General features: G+C 30.5%; 1 protein-coding gene across 8 annotated transcripts in view; it reads right to left on the reverse strand.

Moving 5' to 3' along the window:
* Positions 1–4,827: 4,827 nt before the first annotated feature.
* The window catches only part of LOC145291348 (ribosomal protein S6 kinase beta-1-like), a 282,083-nt gene continuing 264,093 nt past the window's right edge, over positions 4,828–22,817 (reverse strand). For 3 of the 8 annotated variants that reach the window (XM_080137168.1, XM_080137134.1, XM_080137117.1), the window contains 2 exons: positions 18,229–18,264; positions 5,272–5,610 (listed from right to left, as the gene is read on the reverse strand). In XM_080137168.1, coding sequence (XP_079993294.1) covers positions 5,406–5,610; positions 18,229–18,264 — 241 coding nt within the window. In that variant the 3' untranslated portion in view covers positions 5,272–5,405. Of the gene's footprint in view, positions 5,611–18,228; positions 18,265–22,817 lie in introns of all 8 variants that reach the window. The other 5 variants (XM_080137159.1, XM_080137148.1, XM_080137126.1 and 2 more) reach the window with 3 other exon arrangements.

Below are 22,817 nucleotides of genomic sequence, written 5' to 3' on the forward strand. Positions count from 1 at the left end.
TTCTACCTGGTCATGATAGCTGGAACAAAAACAATCTAACCCAGTGGATTAAATAAAAAAAAAAGTTCCATTCCATACAGATTCCCTGAGTTCAACAAAATGCACATGAAGGTTAAAGTTCAAGAAGGTTGAAGGTTACAGTGTCCAAGATATTACTTTCCTATGCAATAAACAAATCTGCATAACAAAATTAGAATCATACTTTTACAGATTGTAGCTTGGGTTGTTACGTCAAGACACACTGAATTTTTAGACCAGAGTTTTTTTTTGCTTGTTTTCTTAATGTCGACTCCTACATTCATTTTGTCAGAGTCTCTCTAAAAATGGAACCTCAATACGAGTCGAAACCCCCAACCTTTACATTGAAAACATCTCAGAAAAGGTGTCTAATTAGGACAAACTTAAAAAGAAAGATTTTAATTTTTCAAGTTAACCCTTCTCAACTTGATCAATTGAAGTTATAAATAATTAAATAAATTTTTAATTAAATGATTTAACGGAAAAGAAAGGATTTACTGAATACTTTTGAGTGTCTATTTTTTTGTTTGGTCTATGCTTATCATAAAACTTGACTTTTATAAAGTGAATGAAATCTTTTATTTATTCATAATTTTTATTTTTAAAATTGTGCACCCCCTCTATTGCGCTTTCATTATATATATATATATGTATTACACATACATTATCCATTAAGACTCATTTCATCTTTTTTTATGATTTATACTAAATATTTTTCAATTTTTAGTAACAATTGTTTTATTTTTTATGATGAAAATGTGCCTTCATGTGTACATACAATTTGTGTGTATGTATGTATATATATATGTATGTATGTATATTGTGTGTATATATATATATATATATATATATATATATATATATACATACATATACAGATATACAGGAGAATGAATGAATGAAGAAAAACAGTTGATCTTAATGGGAATAGCAGATATACCGACACAATAAAATAAAATTTGATTCATGTGAAAAACTTAATATTTTAACTTCATTACTCAAAAGATTTTGTCAGGAACGAGTTATAATTTGAAATGTTTACAAATATGAAAAACATGAAAAGTCTTTCAAGTAATAAAGGTGAAATGTTAAACTCTCTCCACATGAATTATTTTAATTAGATTACATCAGTATATACATTTCTTTCAATATAGGATGTATAGTTGATGTTAAGAAATGGTAAAATTCTTAATATATTTATACATTTGAATACAAGTTCAAACTGATCAAAAATCAAATTCATTTTCAGTCAGTTTGACTTTAAGAACTTATGGATCTTAATATGATCAGATATATAGATATATATTTTCTCTCTCTCTCTCCATATATTTATATTCCAGGCATATTGCGAAAACTAGCATAATCTTAAACAAACACACTTTCAGATGTATTACTTCTTGTTTATTTCTTAGTATTTCTGATGTATTTAGCAAAAAATAAATTTAAATATATTCATTTCTGTAAGTTGTAAATTTTGAAAACGAAATAAGAGATTATATTCAAAAGTAAGTATTTTAGATAATGTGACTTAATCAATTAAAACTCAAAGAGATGCTATTTCATAAACAATTTCATAAACGATTTCTAATATAAAAAATTCTTTATCAAAATATCAGGTTGTAATGATCTTAATGATCTGAGTGAGCTTTGCTTTTTTTTTTGTGCAGTGAAAGATCTATTGTTTCTATATAAAAAAAAAGTCAAATAGATCCAAGACAAAATGTTTGAAAAACTATGCATCACCCACCATATTCTTCAGACTTCACACCAGCAGATTAACTTCTATTTAGGCATTTTCACAATCATTCAAGTAGATTAATATTTCAAGAAGTTGAAGATTACTTAGTTTTCTTAGTTCAGCTCTAAACCTAAGTAACATTATGAATTGACAGAATGTTTGTAATGACCTGGTAGGTAAAAGTCTTTTTAAAGAATCCACAGCAAACCAACAAGTGCATGTATGCAAGAAAGGATCCAAGTATGTCCGACAGAGAAGAAGGAAGGGAGATTAGAATGTTTTGTCAGGAAACAGTCTCCATAAAGCTTTGCTTCCCCACTTCCTGTGGAAATTCTTACATTACCAAAAGCTATCTACCATGGATGTATAAAATGTAACATTCTTAGCGCAAGGAAATAGGAAATAATAAATAAATGAATAACTAGCCGCACCGATTATACAATATTTAGTGCAGATAGATTCAAGTATGTTTGACAGAAAGGAGGAGAAGATTAAAACTTTTTTTTTTTTTTTTTACATAGGCATAACCACTTATCAAGGGCCAGAGACCACTCGATGATAAGGGTTAAGAGTGTACAGTAGTCAATTGGACAATATAGTAATCATTAGTAATGGAAATTCGGTAAATTTATTAACTTAAGTGGAATGGCTCATCAAGAACTTGTTTATGTTGGACTTGAAGACAACCATATTGTAGTCAGCTGGAAAGCAGGAAAACGGAAGACAATTCCACATTTTGTAAGCATTATTTGGTATCTATGTTTGAACTCCAAAGAAGAAAATTCACAATTCCACAAATTGAACGTTAATACAATTATGTTTAATTAAAAAAAAAAAAAAAGCAATTTCCAATCATCCTTTGATTTTTTTTAATGCGTTAATGTCTCTATAAGAAGTTCTGTCCCTCAATCAGTCAGCTTGTCATGCATAAATTTGAAATAATTAATTAGAAGCTTTGTTGATAGTTCCATTGGTCTGTAATGTTTTTACGGAAAGTGTGGGAAAATGTCCCTTTCTTCTCTCCTCCATCTTGACCTGCCTCAGAAGTATATAGTCAGATATTTATTGCAACACACACACTTATATATATTACAAATAGATGATCTTTCTGTTGATTTGTCACACTTACATTAGAAATAGCATTTTTATAGCTAAGTGTACAGTTTGAATGGACACATCTTAAGAATAGTCATTGCTGATTGTTAATTATGACTAATTGAAAAAATAAGTGGTAGTAATTAATGAACCAAACATCCCTTTCTTTCATTGCTAGAAAATGTTTTTTCCCCCAAGAGATCAGTCCCTGGTGTATAATCAGACTGAATTAAGCAAATATTAATTCCAATTTCACTAAAACATTTTATGCAATTGAACCATATAGAAATTATATGTCACGTTAAATTGAGCAAAGCATAAGTGATGAATACACATGAAATAATTAATAACAAAATATTTGACACTTAAAACATCAACTCACACGTAAAATTTTACATAAAGAATGTACCAACTATATTCTTAAAATAAAAGCCATTTAAGATAGGTGTATGATATACCATTGGGAAATGGAGTTTATCACAGTTGGCCAAACATATATAAAAAATTAAATGAAAGTTAATTAATTTAACGGTAATCAAATAATACTTATATTAGAATTATACAAAGTAATGTTACATTTAAACTTGTAGAATAACACATGAACTGAGTCATTATGTATGAAAGACTTCAAGTCTTGATTCAATACTCAATTATTTTTGTTAATAATGGCTTTAAAAATCAAGGTCATTGGAAACCAAAGTAATATATAGGGCTGTGACAACAGCATATTCTTTTCATTGTTTTGACTCTTGAGTATATATCCATTAATATCTTATGTTTTTATATAGACTGATGTGGTTGATTGACTATGTCTTCCTGTGTCGGATATATACTTGAGAATGAAAAGAATATTCTGTTGTCGCAGCCCTAGTAATATAGCTAGCGTTTATTCTTAATGAAGAACACAAACAGCTGGAGAGAAAAGATGATTTGGTTCGTCTGTATAATGGCACATCAACCCTTTTTAAGGTTGGTTAATGCTGAAACAATATCTATTGTAAACGATTCAGGATATATGATTAATTGAATACAAGTTGCTATTTTGATCAATAGTTGGAATGAAAATGTGGGTTCATGCCTTTCTTCAAACAATATTAGTCCCTTAAATCACAAAAATGAATCAGATTGGATATAAATACTGCATGCCTTTTTTACATTTGTTCCTCTTTGTTTCTTCTACTGTTGGTTACTTTTCATATTTTCCTTTTTTATTGAAGGCATCGACACACGTCTTGGCATTACTTAAATCAATATTTTATATTCTATGCTCATAAGCCTATGTTAAGGTAAAATGAAGAATTATAGGTTATTTGGGTGATCCATAACTATAAAAAGTATAGTTTTCAGAATGAATACTTGTTGTGATGTTATTAAGCTAACTGTTGCTTTCCATTTAAAACAGAAGACATGCAGCTTATGTGAATCAAAAAATCTATTTTGCATAACAATTAAAAAGGAAACTATATTTGAATTAAAAAAAAAAAAGGGTAAAATACCAATAATTTCTATCTTTTAAAGATATTTGGATAATTAAAAAATTTAATTGTATTACAACAAAGAAAAACAAAACTTTTTAACATAGCGCAGGCAATGTGAGTGAAACTTTAACTCTGTACAACAAATTGCAGTGTGAAATATTAACTCTGAAACCGGTTTAATCTAACAACATGTTTGTACAGGAAATACGATTATTGACAAATTATCTAATTGTCAACATTAATGTTGACAAAGTGTCAATACTAATGCCAACAACAAAGCAATTGTCAACAAGTGATATGTAATTTTGTGGGAAACAATTGACCTTATGAGAATTCAAAATTTAAATCATTGACTTTTATTTTAATTGTTAATATTTCTATCTATAAAGAAAACGTAATTTATAATGAAGTAAAATTGAGAGAAATTCTGTAATTTTAAAATGTGAGAAAATGAAAATCTTCCTAAATCTGATTACTATTTTTTTTTTAAGTGCTTAATTTTAATCTGGTGATAAAAACAATTTAAACTTGAGACATAAGTAAAATGTAGACTTTATCCGGTTGAACAATTTTTCTTCAAATTTTCTTCACGCTTACTTTTTTTGATAGCTAGTTTTTGATTGTAAAAGAAATTATAATAAAATAATATACCAATGTCGGTGCGTGTCTGCATACGCACATACATTATCATCATATACACTTAATCGTTCACACATACATCTGCACACATTAAGGGGTGGGAGCTGTAGGTATTAATGACAATCGTATACACAATTATGTTTGCTTATATTCAAGTCTTGATAAATAGACTGAATTCAGCCACTCCTGATTGCATATATAGTTGCTAGCCCCCAGACACAATCATTTCTATATGATGGCTACAGAACAGGCATCAAACTTTAAGAATAAAAGAAAGAGCATTCATACATGTCCTTATAAGCTTAAAAGTAAGAAGAAAAAAAAAGTAAATTATTTTTAAAATATAAAAAAAAAATTTTTTTTTCTTAAATGGGAGAAAAAAAATTTCAGAAAACAAATAATTCAGATCTACAAAAAGGTCCTAGAAATTGTGAATGTCATAGACGACGATAGTTCTGTTGATGGCTCCGGCTCTCCATTAGACTAGCTTGGTTGGTAGCTCGACTTGTGGCAATGGCAGGTGACCGTGATCGCTTTGGAACTGATAAGGCTGTGCAGGAGGATGTGTCCATGGCTTCTGGGTCATCACGCGAACCATGAAGAGGAGGACAACCATCTAGTAATTGAGGCATGTTTGTTGGGCTAAAAAAGATTAAAAAAAGAAAGAAAAAAACATTAGAAAAAAAAACATTTAAAATTGTGTAAAATTGATTCAAAATGATATACTTTTTGTAATCAAAATAGATTACTTGTTTTATTTTCTTACTAACAGGCTGCCCGTCATTTCACAATTGTAAAATGAACTTAAATATATTTTAAATTTATGCAGATTTCATATGTGTATTATAGAGCCAATACTCTCTTGATTATTATATTGTAGCAATATATAATGATTTCAAAAGTTAAAAAAAAAAAAATGACTTGCTAGAATCGAAACCAAAACATTTAGCGCTCCAGCCCTATTTGTAACCCTCTGAGCCACATCCATCCACATAAAAAAAATTAAAAAGTAACCTTGTGTAACCTATAAGTGTATATAGAAGAGCACTATAACTAGTTTTACCAGCTACAAACCAAATCAAATTTGTTCCACAGGTCCAAAGTCTACTGACTTGAAAGTTGATATATCAAATTTCAAGTCTGTAGACCAAAAATAAAGAGAGGAATTTAGTAGAGACCGTTTCTCAGACAGACAAGGTCATTTTATATATATTATATTGTATCATAGATTATTGACTACATATGTGCATACATATTTCAGCTGTAATTTCTTTCGAAATCCAGCACCATCAGGCCAACTAGTGTCAACCGTATTATTTGAAACTAGTCGCCTGATGACTCTGGATTTCAAAAGAAATCATAGCTGAAACATGTATGCACCTATATAGCCAATAAGGTTTGTATGAATAAAAAACAATTTACAATATATATATATATATTTGGGCAGCATTTTTTCTTTTATGCATGAACAACAGTGACAATTCTTGTTTGTTTCTTTTCCGATCCATCTTTTTAACTGCTAAAAAAAAAAAAAAAAAAAAAAAAAAAACTAGAGGAACACTTTTTAATCAGATAACAATCCATCAAACTTTTTGGATATTCATCTGGTCAGTTATGTAGCAGAGGGGGGGGTTGTTAATCAGTTTCAAAGGGGCAACAATGAGACACCACCCAAAACAAGAATGATTGCAGCCACTGATACTTATTTTCCTTTCTCATCTTTTGAAGCTGATTTTTTTTACTGACTGACTTTCTACTGCTGTAGTTTTTCATTTGGCTTGGATCAATACCTCTGTTGATAGCATGGTGTGGTACCTGGACAAATAGTGCAACTCCTACAAAATGACACATCAATATATGTCGTTGCAAGATTTGCTATATCGCCCAGCACAGTTTCAAGAGCATGGAGGAGATTCCAGGAGACAGGTAGTTACCCCAGGAGAGCTGGATAGGGCTGTAGAAGATCCCACAACAAGATTGGTATCAGTGTCTTTGTGCAAGGAGAAACAGAATGAATATTGCCAGAGCCCTACAAAATTACCTCCAGCAGGCCACTGGTGTTAATGTTTCTGACCAAACAATCAGAAACAAGCTTCATGAGGGTGACCCGAGGGCTAGATATCCTGTACGTGGCCCTGTGCTCAGTGCTCACTGCCCAGCACTGTAGAGCTTCATTAATACTTGCCATAGACCATCAAAATTGGCAACTAAGCCACTCGTGCCCTGTGCTCTCCACCAATGAGAGCAAATTCAATCTGAGCACATGCAACAGATGTGAAAGAGGTCTAGAGATGCTATGGAGAACTTTATGCTGCCTGCAAAATCATTCATGACTGGTTTGTGGGTGGGTCAATATTCGTCTGGGGAGGCATGTCCCTAGATGGTTAGATAATGGCACACTGACTGCTATCAGATATTGGGATGAAATTCTTGAACCAATTATCAGAACCTATGCTGGTGCAGTAGGACCTAGGTTCCTCCTGGTCCACGGCAATGATAGACTTCATGTGGTTAGAGTACACACACAATACTTGCAGCATAAAAGAATCAATATTAATGACTGCCCACCCCCATTCACCCGACCTAAACCCAATAGATCATCAATATCTCTGGGACATCATGTTTGGGTCTATCCAGTACTGCTGGGTTGCCCCTCAGAGTGTTCAGATCTGGGAGGAGATCCAATAAAACACCATCTGTTGTCTCATTAGGAACATGCCCAGATGTTGTCAGGCATGTGTGCAAGCATGTGGAGGGGGGGCACACAAATTACTGAGAATCATTTTGAGTCTCTACAATGACATTTTGGCAAAATGGACTGGTCTGCTGCATAATTTTTTAACTTTTATTTTTTGGGTGTCTCTGATTTCCCTCCTGTGATCACTTTCATTTCTATCCATCATTTTATTACTAAGACATCACCTACTTATTATCAGGGAAGATATTTAAGATCATTTTTTTCCCCTGTTTAGATCTGATGTGTTTTCAAAGTGATTCCCTAATTTTTTTGAATGGGACAATTTCAATATTATTATTGATTTCGATTATATATATATATATATATATATATATATATATCAATTCAGGTAATAGGAATGAAAAGTTTATTCAATAAAAGCAAGTGTAAACTTAAAGCAATTATAAATATTAATATTTATATATCAATCTCAACCAAATAAAAAAGCTCAATACAAACACAACAGAAAGTAGAGCTTGTCATAAGGAAAAGAAATCAAGACTGTAAATTAAAATTTACAAGGAAATTAATTGTTTGACAGAATATTCCAAAAAACAATTTTTAAGAAATTCTTATTCTGTGGAGTTTCAAAGTTTCAAAGCTATTCTTCTCTTCAGAGAAAAGAAAAAATATTAGCAAATTACTAGTATATAATTCTTAGCTCGGCTATACTAGTAATTTGCTAATATCTTTCTTTCCCCTGAGGAGAAGAATAGCATTTTTTGAAACTCTGTGGAATAAGGATTCCTAAATAATTGTTTTTGGAGTATTCTGTTGAACAATAACTTGTGACTAATTAGAACAATTAAAATGGATTATTTTCAAACATAACTCAATTCTGAAATGCAGGAATATTTTAATATGTATTTTGTGTGATTAATATATATATATATATATATATATATATATATATATATATAACTTACGAAAAAACAAAAACAAATTCAACTTTTGTATCATGATAATAACATGTTTGTGTGTACAGAGAGAGGTTCCTTTGTTTTATGAAAGTATGGGCCAGTAATAAAAATGATATATGCTTACAAAAGCTGTTGTTACTTTTGAAACAGGCAGTGTCAATAAAAATGGATATTTTCAAGTAGTTACATAATTAAAATCTTTTCTAAAAAATATTTTAAAAAGAAAATGATTTCTATGAAATTTAAAAAAATATTTAACTTTGTGATTGGATCTTCTACGGGCATTGTTTACAACACTTATTTGTGAATGGATATTCATTCCAGAATTTATAATAATGCTTGGATTTGGTATTACTGGCTCATTACCTTTATTTTTACTTAAAAATAGCATAAAATATTTCGATATTTATAACAAAATTGTGCATTGATTAGCCATCTGTACCAGCAGTTTCTAGGGTAGACAATGTTTTGTTACCTTTTCTTCTGTAGAAATGGGCTAATAAGTCTACATCACGTGATTATACCCAACCAATCGGCTATGTGCTCTCATACATGTGACCACCACTGATCCTGTGGTCAAACCTCATTAATCACACCAACATAACATTGTAAAGTAAACTTTGAAAATATAAAATGGATAACACTAAAGATTGTTTGTAGGAAGACAAATAAACTCTTCTTCCAAAACAGATATAAAAAAAAAATGTGTGTAGACCACTAGATGTGACAATATTTTTTATATATTTAATAAAAGAGAAAGACAAGCTGCCAGTCTACGATTACAAAATATGAGAAAGTTGTTTGGAAAATTTGATCGATTTTTCAATTCAGTTTTAAAATTTTGATGTTTTATGTACAATTCGACATGTTTTAACTCTTCACATCCTGTTGAAAATTGTCTAAGTTTAGAGTCTCCATTTTCTATGGAATTACCAAATCATAGCTAAATTTTTGTATTTTATTTAAATGTTTATGATGCCTTCATTTTTTGACAAATTGTTATAAAACTTGACAATATGACTTTTCCAGTCATATTATCACTGCTTTTTAATGATGTTGTCATTTGCACTAATACTGTTCTGCATTCACAGTTGATTATTTAATTAAAAAAAAATAAATAAATAAACAGGTTAAATCGTTAAAATTTATGGAAAAATATGGCTGATGAATTTGAGAGTAATACAACTGATGTATTTAGTTAGAGACATGGTTATATAAACATATACTGAAATAATTATTATGACCCGAATGTAAATATTAGAATTTGTAAGAGTTAGCGCTCCTCTCTTGGTGTGGCATGCACCCTGGGTGTATCATCGACTTACACCTTCAGAGGAAGTTTCTTAGCAATATTAAATTATTTCTTTTTAATTATGTTTTAAAAATATTTAAAATAGATTAAAACAAAGTGATACCATTTTGTGTTTCATGGGAATATGAACATCACTTTCAGTCAATGTGGTTTCACATAGTTGAGTATGACTATTTAACAAATTCCCAACAATTTCTTTTTTCTCAACTGCGTCCAAACTTGTTCATAATGCTTCTTAAGCAACCACCAATATCAACAGAGTATGCGGTAAATCCTGCCTTCAAAAAAAAAAATAAAAAAAAAAATAATTAAAGTACAGCCATGTACTTTTGATAATGAATCTTTAGACGGTCTGCATAATCATACCGGTGTTTGCTCAAAGATGTACCAGCGATCTCCTTTTGTCTTGTATTCTGCAGTCCTGAACGTGCTGCCTCAGAATTGTGTGAATGAACATGTATCATTGTCACATTTTCGAAGTTCTGTATTGATTAACTACCATGATGCATTCCCTAATTAGCTTAATAGTCTTTGTCTATTGCTAACAGTTTTATGACTATGGCTTAGCACTTGTTGAACAAAATCATGTCAAAATAGAAGAGAAATATCTAAGGTACTTAATGTCAATATTTCAACAGTGTACGACCATTTAAAGCAAATTAGTAAGGTGAAAAAGCTTGATTTAATTGGTCCTCCATAAACTCAACAAATAAATGGTTATTTCTTAAATTGATCATTATTTTCCAAACAACCTAAAATATTAAAACATGCAGTTAAGTATTAATTATTTTTATTTTAACATGCCTCATTCAGAAAACTGTACTTTTGTAAGCACTTATAACACATGTTTGAGTAAAAACATTACAATTTTAAGTGATGAAAAAAAAAAAACATTCCAAGATGCTGATTGTTTACATCTTATGATGGCTAAAAACAGACATCATGCCTGACAAGCACAGTTTTATAGCAATAATAATATAAACAAAAAAAAAAAATGTATCACAATTGACATTAAATAATATTTTCTAAATAAAGAGAAAAGTTATATAAAATGTGAATATAAAATATAACAGATATAAACAAACTTTTTTCTTTACAAGTTGTACAATTTTTTTGATAAAGTTTTTCAAATGATAGAAATATTAAAAATATATTGTTATTTTCGTATTCATCCAAAAATACTGAAAGAAAATAAAATGAAAACAGAAAATCCTAAAAGATCAAGAATTTTGCTAGTCGTCCATGTTCAAATGAAACCACAAAATCGTTCAAGCATTTATTTATGAAAATCAGACATTGTCACAGATGATCCAAATATATTTTTCTTCCCCATCTCTCTTCAATACTAACCCAATCTAATTAGTCTGGCTGTGGCAATGAAGATATAGACATAAAATATTACATGTAGACATCTGTAAAACAACATAAGGAAAATAAAATGAAACCAACTGAAGAGAAAAATGGGTTGAAAAGAAACAAATGTAAAAGACTAAGATAAGATATTAATAGTATACATATATACCATCCTCATGGTTGGTTTATTATTAGATTGGGCTAGAATTCAGGAGAGTTTGAGAAATGGAGACGATTATAGGTAATTAAGGCCTTTCATAATAAAAAGAACATCTGATATTCATAAATATTTCATAGCGATCTCAGAATAAAGAATTGTTTAAATTTTAGATGACTGAAATTAAAATCAAAATAAAGATTAGTCTTCTAATAAATTTCTAACATTTAAATCAACAAACAGGATTCATCATCGCTATGATTTGTTAATATTAGTGTGGCTAGACCTAGCAAAATTTGAAACTGGAATATATATATATATATATATATATATATGGGTGTGTGTGTATAAATTATATAAATTCTCAATAAATACCTGAATCTACCCTTTCTAGTTTATACAAAGCATAATTTTAAATGTAATTATTTCAGGAATATGAAATCAAAGTAAATAATAATAATTAATAAGAAACATACTAATCTACGCTAATCTTTTTTTTGTAACTATTTTGCTTAGGAGTAAATATCATTTGAAACAATCAATAATCACTAAAGAATTTATATTCATTTTATTTCCAAATTTAGATATAATGCATTTTTTCAATATTATTAATATGATACTTTCATGAATTAAATAAATGCTAAATGTATTTCTTACATCTATAGATTAGATTTAACTATTTATTTCACAATAATCTAAATAGTATTTAAATTTTTTACAGCTTGGTAAATCATGTTTTTTATCATAAAAATCTTTTCTAATTTTCAACTTTTTGGTAAAATTGGAGTTGCTTCCCTTTAACTGTAAATGTAAAAGATAAACTGAATAACCAACAGTTACTCTCCTTTAATTAGAACACTTCACTACACAATTGCTTTCAACCGTAATTCCATATCATGAATATTCATTTAAAAAATGCATTATTTGTATATGAATGAATTAGCTGTGTTAAGAATGAATTGGAAGAAGTACCAGTCGAATGTTTGGCAGCAAAGGGAACACACTGAATGTAAGAAGTTATGTGAATGTCATGGAAGGGCTATAATTTTTTTCTTAGATTAGAAGCTATTTTGGCATGAAAAAAGTGACGTTGATGCGGCCATGTCAAGAGTCAGACTTTTTTAGAGTTAGAATCGTCCTGTTATAAAGAAGTTTTAATTACAGGATGAGTAGGATTTTTGAGAAATGATGTCATGATATGGAGAAGATTAAATTGCATTTTGAGGGGCAGACTTTTTGAAAATTGTCATTGTCATGTTATGGAGAAGATTAAATTACGGTTCAAGTTGGACTTTTTAAAAATTAGAGTTGTCATGCAATGGAGAATATCAAATTACAATTCGAGACTCAGACTTTTGAAAATTAGAATCGTCATGTTATGGAGAATTTTTAACAATGAGTTATTTTATGTTTGAATGTCAACAAATATGTGAAGAGCTAGTCATACCTGGCCGTGTATGGCCGAGTGGTGCTCGATCATGTACCAATGGCCTAATCGTGTCTGGCTGTGTACCAATGGCCTAGTTGTGCCCAGTCATATATCAAAAGTTAGTTTAGTATGCATATCGAGGGCTAACTGTTTGGCTGTATATGAAGCACTAGAAATTAAGTGCTCATTTGGGAATGAGTTTATACCATGTGAAATGATCTTTAAGGATTATAGGGACATGTATTTTAAAATATAAATGCATTTGCATATGAATGAATTAGCTGTGTTAAGTGTTTTACACCAAAGAGAACATGTTGAATTTAAAGGAAGTGTTGTGGGAGTACTGTAAATTTTTTTTTCTTAGATTACAAAATGCTGATTTTTGTTTCTTCTGCTTGATTTTAGTCAACGTATATTTCATTATTGGATGTTTTTATGAAATTTTCTGAAAATTGCAGTTTTTATTTTAAAGTATAAATAGCTTTGAGTCATTTCAATCTATGTTTTGGCTTGATTCCAATTTACTTAATAAAAATTGTTTTGAAACAAATGTATTTTGCATATGTTTACTTTTGGAACTTAATTTAAATGATATTTTATATATATATATATATATATATATATATATATACACACACACACACACAGTGCCGGCAAAAAGAAAGTCAGCACTTGTAATTTTTTCCAAAACTGCAAATTTAAGCTAAATTTAATGTAACTGTTTAAACAAACTATATCTCATTTGATTCGCCTTTTATTCCTCTATAATTTTACCTTTTCATATTTGACTTTTAATTGAAATATTCTAGTGTTCACATCATTTTAAAAAAATAGCTTCAAATTAAGGAGGCAAAAAGAAAGTCCGCAACAAATTCCCTTAAAACCAGCTTAAATTATCGCCCCTAAATCAGTTTAAAATATCCAATAACAGCCAACAAAGCATCTCTAATCGTAATTGTCATTGTTCCAGGTTATACAATGTAACATTTAGTCCATATGCCACGACTTTCTCTTAGTGATCATCAGGAGCTCATTAATCTCCACCTTTCTGGTTTATCCAATTGAGAAATTGGTTGCAGATTGAAATGTGATGAGAAAACAGTACGGAAGACTGTGCAAAAGCACCAAAACACTGGCAGTGTTCGAGATGCCCCTAAATCAGGTCATCCTACAGTTACTTCTAACAGGGAAGACAATGCTATCAAGATCCGCAGCCTAAGAAACAGATTTGAAACGGCTCCCCAAATCCAACAACAGTGCAATCTGGTTAAAAAGTGCTTTCTTTCTACTGTCAAGAACAGACTAAAGGAATTTAATTTGTGAGAATATGTTGCAAGACGCAAGCCAATGATTTCTGTAAAGAACAGAAAGCACTGTCTGGACTTCGTCAGGTGCAATGAAGATCATGACTCTTCATATTGGTCAAAAGTGCTTTTTAACGACGAAAGCAAGTTCAATAAGCTAGGAAGTCATGGTAGGCAGTAAGTTCGTTGGAGGAAAGACGAAGAATTTAATCCTAGGTTCTCAGTTTCAACGCTGCAAGGTGGTGGGGATTCAGTTTTGGTGTGGGGTATTATTAGTACCAATGGTGCAGGGCCTATAGTTCGCTTGCAAGGTCGAATTAATTCGACCAAGAACATTAATATGTTGACTGAGCATTTTTTACCCTACTTTGGTCAGAATTTGGATGAAAATCCCATCTTCATGCAGGATAATGCTCCTATTCACACAGCTGGCAATGTCAAGAGGTTCCTGGAAGAGCATGATATTCCGTGTTTCGATTAGCCTGCACAATCTCTAGACTGCAATCTTATCGAAAATGTATGGCATTACATCAAGCAACAGCTACGCAATGATAAAATTTCAAATTTGAAATAACTTTGGATAAAAATCAAAGAAAAGTGGGATGCCGTTTCCCCGGAGTATTGCTGCAGTCTAATTCAAGGAATTCCCAAAAGATTGCAGGCTGTCAAATTGCAGAAGGGCTATGCTACTAAACATTAACTAGTTCATTGCATTCCTGTTATATTTGTGTTGCATTAATGTCCTGAAGTTACATTTAAATAACAATTTTCCATTGTGCGAACTTTCTTTTTGCCTCCTCAATTTTGAAGTTATTTTTTTAAATTGACGTGAACACCAGAATATTTCAATTAAAAGTCAAATATGAACAGGTAAAATTATAGAAGAATAAAAGTCCAATCAAAAGAGGTATAGTTTGTTTAAGCAGTTACATTAAATTTAGCTTAAATTTGAAGTTTTGGAAAAAATTATAAGTGCGGACTTTCTTTTTACCGCCTGTGTATATATATATCATTTAAAATTATTTATTTTTAGAGTAACAGTTTTACGTCATACCGATGACATGATCTGGACATCTTTACTTTCCTATTTAAACACTAGCAACATTATACATAAAATATATATTGATAATAATTGGGGCAATAATTTCAACTTTACGCTTCACAAATATTGGAATGATTATCTAAATATCACGTAACCTAATAAACATGGGTGAGAAATTTACCAATAATTAGAGGTTTAAGAATTTTTCATCAAAACTTATATAATCAAAATTAAAAATTCGGTCAAAGGGAGAGAACATTGATATACTTCTATAGAAAAATAGTGGATTAACTCCCTTGTATTTTCTTTTTTTTTTTCTGTAAGAAGTTTGTTTTTATATTTTTTTTTTAAAGAAAAGATGCCTGAAATATCTCAATACAATATGCATAATCGATATTCATGTACTCACCATTTAACAATAAAGAATAAAAGAGAAATGAAAAACAAAGGAAAATAAAAACAACCATTTTTTATTATTTGGGTCTGAAAGCAAAAGGGTAAACTTTACACACAACACTTGATAAAGGCCATTCCATGTTGCAATAAAGCAGACTTTTTTTTTTATAAGGCATTTGATTTGGATAAGCCACATTGGCCACAACAACTTAATTTGAAATGTATTTTCAAATATCTTACAATCATCAATGGTATTTTAATAAGAAAATTAACAGATGAAAACGTTAAGTTTTTGTTTATTTTATGGAATTCAATTTTCTGCTGGTGCGCTGGGGAAGTCACTCACCAAAGATAATCTATTAAATAAATCTCACCTGTCTGTTTAAACGTATGTATGTATGTTTGTATGTCTGCCTAAAACTTTTGACAGAGGCGACGGATTTTCACGAGATCAGTATCGTTTTGAAGCTTGACCCTTCATAAGACATATCGAAAAATTAGCTAAAAACATTAATTCCTTCACTCTCAACTGGGAACTTTTTTACAAGGGGGGGGGGGTCGCTATTTTCGCAAGTCATCCTCTCTTTTCGATTGACTAGCCTTAATTTAAACCTTCGCCACTTCCGGTCTGGCAATGGATGCAACGGCAAAGACGTCAGGTTTTTTTTTTTTCATGTTCTTTTCCTCCTTTGCGGTACGGGTTCAAGCCTGCATGCATACTACCACTTTTTCTTTTTTTTTTTTTGCTTAACACACACTTCCAAACACCCGGGCAACGCCGGGCACCCGAGCTAGTATTACCTAAAAGGAAGTATTTGTGGGTGTGCATGATAAGTTTTTGTGATGATGTAAGCGGATGATGTAAGCGGATTTTCGATTTCCTAGCAATCAATACTCATTATTTCATTCATAAATCTCTTAATTAAAATTATCAATCATCTTTATGTAGAGGGATCAATTTTTTTTTTGTTATTCCATTTTATTTTTTAACTCTAATATTTGCAAGAGTCTAAACACCTTGATTGAGATTGTGGGACTGACTTCCTCATCTTGGTTGTTATTGTCACAACGTTTCGGCCGTTTTGCCCTCCGGCCTTCATCAGGTGTTTTGTAACGAATTGGGGAACCGTTTGTTAGGAGTCTCGAACCCAACCCTTTATTATTATTATGGGGGTACCGTGTTCAGAATCCAGCTAGGCTCTGGGACATAGTTGCTGATTATCTGTTTTGAATGTTACTTTTCACTGCCTTCGTTCAGGATTGAACTCAGCACCTTTGGGTAGTTCAATCCTGAACGAAGGCAGTGAAAAGTAACATTCAAAACAGAGAATCAGCAATTATGTCCCAGAGCCTAGCTGGATTCTGAACACGGTACCCCCATAATAATAATAAAGGGTTGGGTTCGAGACTCCTAACAAACGGTTCCCCAGTTCGATACAAAACACCTGATGAAGGCTGGAGGGCAAAACGGCCGAAACGTTGCTGACTATAACAACCAAGATGAGGAAGTCAGTCCGACAATCTCAATCAATGAAAACACCTCATCTCAAAAATACAGACAATTACTATCTAAACACCTTATAGACGTTTTTCGTTATGTTTACAGTTTTTGCTATTTCTTCATCTGTACCGCTTTCCAATTTCTACATCAACACTACTTGTCTATCTCCTGATGTTACATAACAATTATCCGTGGCACCACAACCTCATCTGATTTGCTGTTTCGGAAATTTGTTTTGAAGAAAATATTCACTCTAGCTTCTAGTTTATTTATTTAAATATTATATATCTTTCAATTGAAAAAAAAAATGAAAAATTATGAATAATGCTAACAAGTTTGTCCAGATTTGAAGTTAGGAAAGAATAAATTGCAAACTTATCGGGTGAAGTTTTTGAGAATTGATAAGTGGGGAAGAGGTGTATGTTTATATGAAAAAATAAAACCATCACTTATTAATTTGAAAAAAAAAAAAAAAAATAAATAAATAAAATAAATAAATAAAAAAATAAAAAAATACAAAGCCAACAGAAAGTTCTTAAAAATCTCACACATATTCATCCCTTCTATAAGTCCATATTCTGGACATGTACTCCCTCAACCTCCTGTCCACATTATGGATGTAAAAATCAGAAGTATGGAAGGTCAAAAGTGCATATATGTTTTCATGATCAATTACAAATGATTTTATAATTTGTTCAAAGCTCTGCAAAGCTGATAGAAATCATGATTACATAAAGTGTATGTGTGGGGTACAGTAGGTGATCATTTCTTTTTGTTTTGTATTATTTTGCTACTCACCTGATGTAGCGAAGACCATTAAAGTCAAATTGTATTGAAAATAACAAGTTTACTTAAGATATAATAACAGAGGGAAAAGAAAGAGAAAAGAAAGCAAGGTCAAGTTGAATCTCATGTATTGAAAACACAAATTTATTCCAAGCCACATTTAAAGCACAAATCGAATTTGATAAGCAGCAAATGGAATTGGTTTACAAAGAAGCAAATAAAAGAAAAGAGAAAAAGATGAAAAATAATGAAACAAGCACCTAATTTTTTTTGTTGCTAAACTAGAAGCCCTAAAAGGGGAGCATCATAGTCATCATACTCACAGTAAGAAATTATCCACCTCAAGGTAGGCCAAGGAACTTTTTAAAAAAGATAAAATTTCAAATCGTTTTTTTTTTGCCCCTTAAAAGCCATTAGTAAAAAGCAAAAATAAAAAAAATGAAAACAAAAAACATTCAAAACAAAATAAGGTTTTATACAGGGTGGTCAACGAAAGATTGAAAGATAAAACAAAAATAACGTACTACCATATGCCGTTTCATTTGTTTTTATCATTTTATTTGACTATTTAACTATATAGAATAGGGATAAAAAAATTATAACATATTTCTTTTTAATTGTTACTTTCATTTTATAGAACATCTCTTGAAAATTAAAACAAAACTGTAGATTTTGGAGAATCCCAAGCAATCACATCAACTTATTTTTATGTGGCTACTTGAAAGAATAGATTTAAACAAACAAATCTCAAACAATTCAAGAACTTAAGGAGAGTATTAAAACCAACAATTGGGGTGTATGGCCATGAAAAATGTTGCAAAAAAAAAAAAAAAAAAAAAAAAAAAAAAAAAAAAAACGCATTTGTGAGCTAGAATTAATAATTGAGAAAACAACAACAAAAACTTGCCCCCCACCCCCTTAAAATCAAGTGCACTTTTAAAAATTAGAATTCTAATCAGATTTCTCATTTCAATTGCTTGAAGAATGATGAAAATTGTTGCCCCCACCCTACTCCCCGAAAATGCTTCTTCAATCTTCAACAATGAGTTATAGAGATTAATAAATAATTTTTTTTTCCTCAAAAGCTTACATTGACATACACATCTATTTATATAAAAACATAGAAAACTCAGATATATACAAGTTGTAGTTCCTCTATAGAGCTTTGGAGATGGATCCTGATAATATATCAAGTCATCCCATAAGTTCTGTCCGAATTTATACTTTTGTTTTTAAATTGAACGAAACTTAAAAAATATTGTGTATATTGTGTAATTTCTTTTACATTTTTATGTTTAGATGCATTTTAACTGATTACTTTTTTTTTTTTTTTTTTTACAGAACGGTAACATTTAAATTTGCTTGATTACAACCCTACTAACATGGAATTGCCTAAGAATCATTTGAGGCATATAATGATTTATGAGTTCAAGAAAGGAAACTCAGCGGCCGAAGCGGCTAGAAATATTCACTCAGTTTATGGAAAGGAATGTGTGTATGAAAGAACTTGGAGAAGATGGTTTGCGAAATTTAGAAGTGGAGATTTCACTCTTGAAGATGAAGATTGAATAGGACGTCCAGTTGAGTTTGATAAGTTTCTTGAAGCAGCTATTGAAGAAAATCCATCATTATCAGTTGAGGAATTGGCAATAAAACGGAGTTCAAACAATCGTCATCTTAAACAACTTGGAAAAGTTCTTAAAACTTGAAAATGGGTGCCGCATGAATTGTTTGAAAACAATCTTAAATCCCGAATCAACATCTGTTCTTCTCTCCATTCTCACCAACTTTTTTTGGACTGGTGATGAAAAATGGATCTTTTATCAAAATGTTAAGCATCATAGACAATGGCTTGGTAAAGGGAAAGACCTCAGCCACAGCCGAAAAGAGAACTTCATGGGAATAAGATTCTTCTTTCAATGTGGTGGAATTGCCAAGGAATAATCCACTTTGAATTGTTACCACCTAATGCAACAATTAATGCTCAAATCTACTGTCAGCAATTAGAGCGTTTGAACCAAGCTTTGACGGAAAAAAGATCTGCTCTAGTGAATCAAAAACGGGACAATGCACGACCCCAAACAGCAAGAATCACCTCACAAAAGATTGAAGAACTTGGTTGGGAGAAAATTTCTCATCCAACCTATTCTCAGACTATCATTTGTTTCGTAGTTACAAAATCATTTAGAAGGAACAGCTTTTGTAATGCAGAAAAATATTGAAACTGACATTTATGAGTTCTTCGAATCAAAGCTAAAAGGATTTTATAGTGATGGAATTAATAAGCTTGTTAATAGATGGAAGGAAGTCATAGATGATCAGGGAAAGCATATTGATAATTAAATCTTTAATAAAATGTAACATTTGGTCACTTTTCTTTATTCATAAATTCGGACAGAACTTATGGGATGACCTGATATATTTTGAAACTGTATTATTCAATGTGCTTGAATAAGTATATTTCATTCATACTTAGCATCCATATAAAGGAAATACATTTTACCTTATTTTATTCATAATTTCAAAATTATAGAACTTAAAAAAAAAAAAGACTGAAAATGTTGATACATTCAGGGATTATTGAAGCAAAGTGCACAGAGATCCTATTGGTTTTTAGAAAACACTGTATACCTCAAATGGGTTAAAGATTATAAATAAATTTATTTAAATAATGTGACCATATTTACACCGCCCCACTCAATGCTGAGAACATCTTTTGGGTTCCACTTTCAAAATTGAATGTGTGTGTATATATATATATATATATATATATATATATATATATATATATATATATATTATAGAAAGAATAATATAAAAATAAGGCAACACTGTTACGAGCTGAGTATAAAAAAGACAATGTTTCTCATTCAATCCCGAGTATCAGAGAGTCTTCCTGCTAGTTTTCAAATAAAATAATAAATTACAAAAGTATATATGAGTTAAAAGTTATCTTTATTTTATATCTTTCAGTCTTTTGGTGGCTACCCTGTAGAAAAGTCTGCAGAAAATGGTTGAGAATTTGTTGAAGTCATTAAAAAGCACATTGCAAAAAAGAACAGCATTTTTGCAACCAGTCTACAGGAACAAAATGAAAACTTTGCTAACTTGACTTGCAATTTAAAAAGCTTATACATCAAAACCAGAACTAACAATAAGTATCATATATATATATATATAAAAATATATATATATATATATATATATATATATATGACAAAACAGCTATAACATACATTGAGTTTCATAAATAAAAGGATTGGTATGAATAAAGGTGAAATACAATGAAAAAGAAAATTTTTCCAATATATATATATATATATATATATATATATATATAAAAACACACACTAGTAAAAACAAAGAATAGTGCAACAATTTTAGGAGCTTATTTTCAATATTATGTCAGAGGCAAAATAGTACAAAGCGCATTAGGATTCTAAACCTGTTTTTCCACGTTTCACATTATGGGAATGTACAAACTATATTTCCTTAAATTTTATCACAATTTATTGTTATTTTTGTGCATTCTTAAAATGTTATACATCAGTCATTTTTAATCCGATTAAGTAATGATATACTCAGCATCTATTACTGCAGAGATTGAAAGTATATTATTTTATAATCATCATATTCGGTCTAACATCTCTTTTTAGCATTCCACTTCCATCTTTCTCTGCTACCTTAACTGTTTTAAATCTACTAACCACAGAATTATCATCCATTTTTTTTTCAACTTTAACATACCAACGAAGACTCCCCTTCTGCACTTCCTATGAGAAACACGATGAGTATGGCACAAGAACTAAAGGTGGGAAAAGCACCAACATATTCAGAGCCACCAATCTATAGCTTATACTTATATCATTTAGACCTCACATTCCATGAACGAGGTTTCTGACAAAAGGGAAATAATTGCTGTCTTCTGGGTTAGAATACATTGATTTGACTTATTGCTGGTAAGTTTTTGACCTTTAAGTAGTTTTTTTTTTGTGCTTCATATCAAGTAGTTTCATTCCTTGTCCGTAGCAATTTTCATTAAAAAAAAAAAAAAAAAAAAAAAAAAAATATGGAGTCATTAACATGCAGCCATTCAAGCTGCAACATTGTCACAATCAACTTATTTTCATATATCTGAAAATAGTAAGAATTATTGAAAAGAATTTGAGTTGCGTGTGACAGACCAACCGACCAAATTACAAAAAAGATGCAAAGACTCATAAAAATACTATTAAAATGTGAATACTGTTTTTATAGAAGTCATAGCTTTCATAAAAAGAAATAGTTGTTTCAGAATCTTTTTTAGATGAGGATTGATCATTTAGATTACTGTGAATGAAGATATATTGGATTAAAGATAACAAAATAATACATTTTCACACCTGTATATATCAACGTGTGTATTCATTACTTTTCCTTCCTTGGCTATATGTATCTCTCATACAACATATTTAAGCCCCTTTCATGTTCTATATGTGCATGGGTGATTGCTGCAGATGACTTTAGATTGAGAATGTAACAAAAGCTTATGGAGACAGGAGGTATTAATATATAGATGGCAATGATTATGCATATTAATATACGGATTCTCAATTGATTGATTTAAATTGTTTGAAATTTCTCAAGTTACAGTTAAAAAGTAACTAGACTACTTATGTCCGTATTTGTTATATTAATTTGTTGGAAATTCCAAAATGTTTTCATAAATGTTTGAAAATTTCAAATTATTGCTGCTGCTGCTTTCAACCACACACACACACACACACACACGTTCACAAACTTAGTTTAGTAGCAGTTGCATGACAGATCTACTTTGTATGCATAATATCTTTCATCATGTTGAGTTGTGGTTAAGCTTGGCACATGCGCAATGATCTCTAGAGTTATATAACTGCGTATGTGAGAGGGTACT

Source organism: Euprymna scolopes, chromosome 2, assembly GCF_053919585.1.
Source record: "Euprymna scolopes isolate OS-2025 chromosome 2, ASM5391958v1, whole genome shotgun sequence".
NCBI classification, from domain to species: Eukaryota; Metazoa; Mollusca; class Cephalopoda; order Sepiida; family Sepiolidae; genus Euprymna; species Euprymna scolopes.